The 8,045-nt window shown below is 37.6% G+C and overlaps 1 protein-coding gene across 1 annotated transcript; it reads left to right on the top strand.

Annotated features, from left to right (window-relative positions):
• The first annotated feature begins 240 nt into the window (after positions 1-240).
• Positions 241-7,270, top strand: LOC147429422 (uncharacterized). Its single transcript, XM_086495016.1, has 15 exons — positions 241-562; positions 710-766; positions 963-1,101; positions 2,368-2,543; positions 3,512-3,627; positions 3,709-3,929; positions 4,017-4,068; positions 4,234-4,277; positions 4,373-4,398; positions 4,767-4,865; positions 5,435-5,857; positions 5,949-5,964; positions 6,010-6,073; positions 6,168-6,262; positions 7,093-7,270. Exons 1-15 carry the CDS (start codon positions 241-243, stop codon positions 7,268-7,270), a joined length of 2,028 nt encoding a protein of 675 aa, XP_086351142.1.
• The last annotated feature ends 775 nt before the right edge of the window (positions 7,271-8,045 follow it).

Raw genomic sequence — 8,045 nt, 5'->3', positions numbered from 1 at the left:
TGGATTCAGGACGTCTTTTTTGTCCTCCCCCCACCTCTCCTTTCCTGCTAACATTTTGAAGCAGAGTGGTGTACAAAATGACACTAGTGTAGTCTCTTAAAATGTTCAAAATGTTGAAATTTGCAAGTCTGAAAAAACTGCCTTCGAAGCAGTGATGAATTTTTGTGAGCGTGCAAATTTGGCAGCCTTGTGACAGAAAGGAAAGCTATATGCATAAATATATGCAAGATTCTAGCGGTTATGAAGCGTAATCATAACCAAGCATTGCAAACACCCTTTCTATCAAGATTCAAAAAGTGGAAAACACCTACTGATATTTTGAAGAAGCTGAAAAAAATGAAACAGAAGAGGCTCCTTCTAGAGGATTATGCACAACATTTTTTGGATTTGAATGGAAAACTTGTAGCCAATGAAAGGCCAACAAATGAGATGTTGGGAGAATATTTTTGTAATGGGTTGAGGGAGACCCTGAGAACAATAGTAGCTAGTACAGACATTATTGGAGGTTCAGGAGGATTTAATGAATTGGTAGCAGCTACCAGAAGAGCAGAGAAAATATTGGGTAGTACCAAATAGAAGAGGAGTAAGAAGAAGAAGTATGACAATGATTCAGATTTAGATACAAATTGAGATTCAGATTTAGACTCAGAGTTTGACTGAGGGTCAGAGTCAGAGGATGAAAGTTCATATTAAGATTCTGATGATTCAGAGGATGATGACAGGAGATCTAGAATTATGAAGAAGAAAAATAAGGAGAAGCAGAAGAGTAAGTTGAAGGGAAAAAAGGACAAGAAGGGAAAGAGAAAGTCCAAAGGCAAGGGATAGGATCTTAATAAATAGATTATTGCAACCCTAAAGAGCATGGGTATTTCAACGTCTCAAAAGAAGGAGAAACCCTATTGCAACACATGCCAGAAGCCTGGGTATACAGACTCTAATTGCTGGTATAATCCCAACGACAGGGCAAATCCAAGACAGCGGGCACCAATATTTAATGTACCAGCTGCAAATGCAGTGGAACCAGATAGAAACAGGGCCATGGATGGACAGCAAAGGGGATATCAGGGAGAAAATTACTGGGAACCACCTAATCCTCAAAATGTAGACCCATGTACATATTGGAGAGAGAAACACACATTTTATGATGAAGATAGCAAGAATTGAGAGAGAGAGAGAGAGAGAGAGAGAGAGAGAGAGAGAGAGAGAGAGAGAGAGAGAGAGAGAGAGAGAGAGAGAGAGAGAGAGAGTGATTGGGCCTAGTGGGTGAGTGGTTGAGTGCGTGGGTTTACAAACTTACACGTGGATGAGGGCAAGAGAGTAGGAGAGTTGGGGTTAGTTAATTGTAGGCTAAAGCCCTGATTTCTTTTTCCTCCCTTTTCCATCGTTCCTTATCCTCCCCCCCTTTTCCCAATGACCCAAGTTGTGCTCTATTTCACTTGGTTATGATTACGGCTATTTTAATGTCCATCGATTATGCAATTCTAGGCATCATTTATGCAGTTAAAAACTATGAACGCATGTTTACAAACTTGAAAGATATTTTGGCGGGGGATTATAAATTTTACAAATTTTCCTTTCATTTTGTTGGCAATCCGCGAAGTATACAGCCAGACTTCCTCCTTTTCATATTTCTTTTGCCTTGCTTTGAATCCAACGACAAGGATGGATTTTCAACTAAGTTGAGGAAAACTTCCCATCTCTCTGACACGAATGACCACAGCTAGCTCTTGACCATTCCTTCTAGAATCTATACACGACCTATTCTGTAAAGCAATAATCCTTCCTTCTAATTTGATCTTACAGCAGAGGAATCTGATCTTAGCACAGCATCATTTTTTAGTGTCTTACAGAGTTCAATCAGAGTTTGCCCGCTCACAATCCCTTTGGCTTTTCCAATGCTATGCACATTTCTCTCCTTCGAATCCTTCTGCTACCCGAATGTCTACAGCTTGCCAAATTTGTTGTTTTGTCTACAGCTCGCCAAATTTGCTGTTGAGTTGATTAAAGCTTTGTTGCTGCTGATAATGGTTTATTAATGAAATACTTATTAATGATGAGACGTAGCTTTGCAGGTCGCGATCTTCTTTTAGCTTGCACAGTACTGTAATTAAATGCCTGATCAAGTTATAATGGTAATTAGTGGTGAAAATTAGAAAAGGATTGCATTTGGCCAATTTACGTTGCGAGTATAAATGGCATGCAAATTGCAAAAAAACACCTCAAAAGTAGGCCGCGCCGACACGGCCTGCTTTTGGGGTGTTTTTTCCAATTTGTTTTTATTTTAAAATTTGGGATGCTTTTGGGGTGTTTTTTCAATTTGTTTTTTTTGTTAATTTGGGATACTTTTTTATTTGTTTCTCTTTGCAGTTCTTCAGGTCGTAAGAGATTGAGGAAAACTAGAGGATCCTCTCAACTCAATGTAGACTCAATGCAACAAGAGAGTCAAGATGACATAAGCAGAGTAGTGGACACTTCATTGCTAGAGCAAAATGATGTTGAGGAAGAGGTTGAGAGCCAAAATCTGGATGCTTCAGGGGTTGCAAGTATGATGATTGTCCCTTATGTTGTTAGGCCAGAGGTACCATCTGTAGAGCCATCCAATGAAGAGAACAAGATTTACATGGACATGGGAGAGGACATTCTTCAGAAAACAAGGATGTTCAACTGTCATCATTGTCCACCCATTCCTCTTTGTAGACTAATTCCTTATGCAAGGGTTAGGGGTCTTCGTGATGATCTTTCGGGCTTGAAAATAGCATTTGCTAGAGAGGGTTATGTGGCAGAGAAAGGAGCATTTATTGTTTCCATTTGGACGAGGGACAAAGAAGTTTCAGTTGTGGATGAAGCAATACAGAGGGATTGGGATCCTATTTGGCATGAGGTTAACAAAGAGTTTGAAGCTGATCTCATTCTGAAACCTGAACTTCAGGAACTAATGGGTCACATGTTCTATGTTTGGGAAGGCAACCATCGTACCGTGGCATGGACATCTGCTATTAAAGAATGCTTCAAAGAAACAAAAGTGAATCATTGTCGTGTGCTTTGTACTATTATTGACCCTACCAGGGTTAGTGAGATTGCCCTTCTTACAAGTTTACAGAGGATGAACTAGTGAGTCTCATTCCTTGTCTTTTTGGTTATGATAGTTCTCAAGTTTTCTTATGTTTATGTGAATTTATCTTGCTTTTGAACATGTAGTTTGAATACACATGCTTTGGTGACCACAACATTGAGGGATGAACTAGTAAATTGTACAAATATTTGTTCTGCTGATCATGGGGAGTACCTTAAAGACCTACCTGAGAGAGATAGAATGTTGATTGCATGTATCAGAAAGAAGAGTACCAAGGGTGTTGAGCCATGGTATCCTCTTACATGTAGATATCTCGGAAATCTAGTTTTTAATGTAAGTTTTAAGTAGCATATATTTCTAACATGAATTTAGTATTTCTATGCTTGTCACAATGGATTTGATTCCTTCCCTTGTTTTTCTAGGTGCAAATAAGTAAAGCACTAAACAAGAAGGTTGAAGAGGCAAGACTAAAAATGTCAGATGAAGAGCTTCGATTGTTTGAAGAGAAGGAGAATGAAGAGTTGGCTTCAAGATATGGTGATAGGATTGGAAAGGTGAGTCTTTCTCAATGAACAACTATGTGTTTGTATTTACTTTGCTTAGATAAATTATTGACTTCACTAAGTTAATTTTAGATCCTTAATATTGTCGATCCCAAGCATGGAGATACTTGGATGTCAAAAGTATGGTCTCTCAAGTGGGGGCCCGAAAGTTTTGCAATGCTTGAGAAATTGAATTTATTGGCTTTATGTGATGTTCAAATGGAGTCAAAAATCTTTTGGTTGACTTTGTTGGAGGCAAACAAAGCAACAAAATCTATGTATGGCCTTGCACGAGGGGATCACCTTTATAGACAGTGACTTTCTAACATTTTTTATGATTGTATACATTACATGGTTTATAGGCTAACAAAAATACATGAATTTATGTTTTCTTCTTAAAGTTGGATTAGAAGAGAAGCTGTGCTTGAGAAGATATACCATAAAGCTAAGGAGGTGTTGGTCAATTTTATGGATGTGCCGGGAGGGGTAATTGTGCCTCTTGATCTCTCCCTATTTGACTTCTATGAAGAGGTGAAGCTAGAGATGAGGACATATCTGTTTCCTCTTGAGGTTCGAGGAGAGCCAAAGGAGAAGAAGAGCAATGATAAACCTCTCAAGAAAGAGGATATGATATTGAAAGCTGCGATGAGGCTACTTTTTAGGTGAAGATGTGTGAATGAATTTACTTGATAGTTAATTTAATTTCAAAACGAAGATAAAATCATGTCTTTGATAGTTGTTTCATTGTCCATTGTAGGTCCTTTGTTTGCTTGCAAGGAAAAGGTCATGTGCCAAGTATTCTAGTTAGGGCAAAGCAATGGCTTTTGACCCTGAATGAAGAGACTTGTATGTACCCACGTGCTATGCATCAATGTACATGATGGGAGCTTGACAATTGTCCATGGTAGAAAGATCTTGAAGGAGGTCATGTTTTGAATAGAGAGAAGGAGCTCTATTCACAAATATCAACCATGGTTCCAAAAGAAGTGGACCAAAGAAAGAGTATGACAATTTGAAATTTTGTATAAGTGATGTTTTGAATCATGTATTATGTCTTGTAATTTGCCTTGTTTTTTTTTAATGTAAATATGATTTGTTGGTATTCAATAATGATTGTTCTTTATTCTAATGTTGTGTAGATAAACAAAAAGAGAAGCATGTTGAGAAACAAAGGATTGATGTTGAAAGTCAAAAGTCCTTTGATATTTCTCATCATATGGAGGACTTGGAAACAGAGGATTGCACTCAAGGTTTGAATTCCAAGATCCACATCTACTTTGATTCTTTAGTAAATATTTTAATAGTGTTTATATACAAATGCACTCACACACATGCATACCTACTTACTTGTGTACGTATACATACATATATAAATGTCTCTGTATGCATGTAAGTACCTATATATATGTATATATATATATATATATATATATATATATATATATATATATATATATATATATATATATATATACCTACTTACTTGTGTACGTATACATACATATATAAATGTCTCTGTATGCATGTAAGTACCTATATATATATATATATATATATATATATATATATATAATATATATATATATATATATTATACACACACACATATCATGTTTCTGCATACATTAGTCTATGTGTGTATGTCTCTCAAGTATCCATGTGATGTCTTTGCATTTATGTGTGCAAGTGTGTACACATACACAAAGACTCTCCCTCTCTCTCTCTCTCTCTCTCTCTCTCTCTCTCTCTCTGTATTCTCTTATCCGTATGTGTTTTGAGAGGAAAACCTTATTGATATCATGCTCTTGTGATCCTGAAGCGAATTCTCTTAAAGGTCAAAAGAGGATTTCCAAAAGGACTACACAATTTATTTATCTTGCAGTGCATTCTTTGGGATACACGCCTCATGTTGAGAATCCCAAAAGCATTGTAGTGGTTGGTGATTACATCATCATTGGGAAGGATTTTGTGGGAGGAAGAAAAAATGATACCTTCTATAGTGTGCACGAGTTCATCAAGCAAAATAAGCCTTCAGGGGTTAATTATACAAAGAGGGGAAAAGCTGTGGATTGGGCAGCTGACTTCATTTTCCTTGACTTGCCATTTGGAGGCACTCAAGGTGGTGACGATCCTTGTCCCACCTGGGATTTTGTTTCTGAGGACCATGTGCGCTATGGGATTGCTTTGGCAGCATCTACTTTGGCAGACTTGGGATGGTTATTGGTGATGGCCTCTATGGCAGGTATTTGTTAAAGTTAATAGTTGTTAACATTTATGTTTATTTTGGCTTCTACTTATTGAAACTTTTCTAAGACGGTGCAATTATATTATAGGTGATTCCACAATTGGGTGGATTGAGCGCTATGTTCGCGTTTACGATTTGGAGATAGTGAGACGAGTGGTTGTCATTCACCATTCTACATATGGATACAAGGAGATTGGTGGTATTCGCACAAATGTGAGTATAGTGATGATTATATTACGTTCAAATGCTCAAAACTACACGTGTTTCTTAAATTAAGGTTTAATTGGATATTAACTTTTGTTGCTAGTGTTCTACGTCAATGATTTTTATGGGTCGACGCCGAGCTACAGATCCTCCTATTTTCATTCCAGAGAGTACACCCCTCTTTGAGTCCTTCGGCATGCATCCTTTAGATACCCTCGCCTATCATTATCTTCCGGATGATTTGTGTGCTTTGGACCCTGTCGGGCAGCAGTGGCGTGGGGGACTAGAGAGAAGTCATACATTTTTAGCATGCTTTGTATACATGTACTGTCGTCGAGGTGGTGTGTGCATTGAGATGGGATGTGGTACTGCACCTATTCTTAAGACATGCATGCACACTGGTAGAGTATGTGCATCTATCGATGTGGATACATTCTTGATGACCACGTATGTAGAGCCTCTCTTTTTGGCTTATATGCAACAGAGCAGCCATGACAATGTTAGTAGGCCGCAGGTAGATGATGAGGTGGATCCACTTGCACGTTTCAATCCATATGACTAGTGAGGCCCTTGTCTCTTGAGACTATTACTATTATGGACTTCTTCAAAGTATGGTTTGTTTTTATGTGATGTTTGGTTTGTATTTCCATGTTTAATTATGCTCTTGTTTTGTCGTAGAGTGACATTTATGTAAAACTCATTAGTTTTGGAACATAGTTGCTTCGGTTATGTTATGTTCTTGGATGTTATGTTGTTCATAAGTTAATCTTATCCCTTTGTATGGATTTTTTGTTATAGAAATTTATTGCCAGCTCTAGGTAAATAGTAGTATTTCAATATATGCTTATGTGATGTTTGGCTTCTATTGCCATATTTGGATATGCTTTTGTTTTATCATGGTTGGTGACAATATATGGAATACTCACAATTTAGGAAACACATTTTACATTGGAAATGTTATGTATTAAATGTTATATTTGAATATGTTAATTATTTTCCTTTGTATGGATTTCTTGATATGTATTAAGATCTCGTTTGTTCCTTCCATGCAAAGTCAATTGCCCGTGTATGCCGAAGCAATGGCAAAGAGCATGTGTAGAGACAAACGATTCGACATGGAACGGGAAGAGCGACGCTCCATTCGAAACCTTTACATTGATGATGAATGTGAATCATTGTAAATTATATGACATTTTGTTTCATTGATCGTACATGAAATCCTTATTTTCAACTATAATCTGTTATGTCTTTTTATAACAAAAATTTAGTATCCAAAAGTCTTCCATTTAAATGTGTATTGTTATTGTTGCAATCTTGCATTCTCTCTCTCTCTCACTCTCTCTCTCTAGACATGAGATTAGGGTGTATATAAATAAACAATTGATTTAGGCATTCCGTTCGTATTGATCAATGCAGTACGTATACTCTTGTAGGTAAAGTTCTCTATGTCCTTTTCAAGTAACAAAATCCATTCTTGTCAATATGTATTCGAGAACGGAATAGGAGCATGTTTTGAAGTGACTCAAACCACCTTGTCTAATAGGAGTACCCTTCTAAGGAGTACCCTTCCGCCAAGACCTACTCGGAAACTAGGATCGCTCGAAGAACGGTAACACTCAATGAGCATTCAGGAGCCCAATGGCTTGCCTGATTCCTATTGGCTAGGAGGAAAAGGGGTCCAATGAGAGTTTAGTTGAATTATTAAATTACCTAAAGCTCTCACAAAAGGGGAAAGGGGGACACATGTCAGAAGCCTATCACTTATGTTGCTTAATAGTCATTGGCTAGCCCTGGGGAGGTCCAATGGGGAGATAGCAAGAGCAAATAGCAAGAGGGATCGCCCAAGAGAGAGAGGGGGCTGATTTTTGCAAGGCATTATCATACACATACACACACAATCTCATGTGTGAAGTAAAGAAGACTATCTCTTCCCAAGCTTTAATGGAGAGCTCATCACCTACTCCAAGCTTGTGAGATAGAA

This window comes from Adiantum capillus-veneris, chromosome 22 (genome assembly GCF_014529385.1).
Source record: "Adiantum capillus-veneris isolate H3 chromosome 22, ASM1452938v2, whole genome shotgun sequence".
Classification (NCBI taxonomy): Eukaryota; Viridiplantae; Streptophyta; class Polypodiopsida; order Polypodiales; family Pteridaceae; genus Adiantum; species Adiantum capillus-veneris.
This window is presented reverse-complemented; position numbering and strand designations above follow the sequence as displayed.

Coding starts and splice junctions, on each gene's coding strand:
- LOC147429422 (XM_086495016.1), top strand. CDS start 241: ATGAAGCGTAATCATAACCAAGCATTGCAAACACCCTTTCTATCAAGA. Junction 563..709: donor AAGAGCAGAGAAAATATTGG/GTAGTACCAAAT, acceptor CTGATGATTCAG/AGGATGATGACAGGAGATCT. Junction 4,866..5,434: donor AACAGAGGATTGCACTCAAG/GTTTGAATTCCA, acceptor GTGATCCTGAAG/CGAATTCTCTTAAAGGTCAA.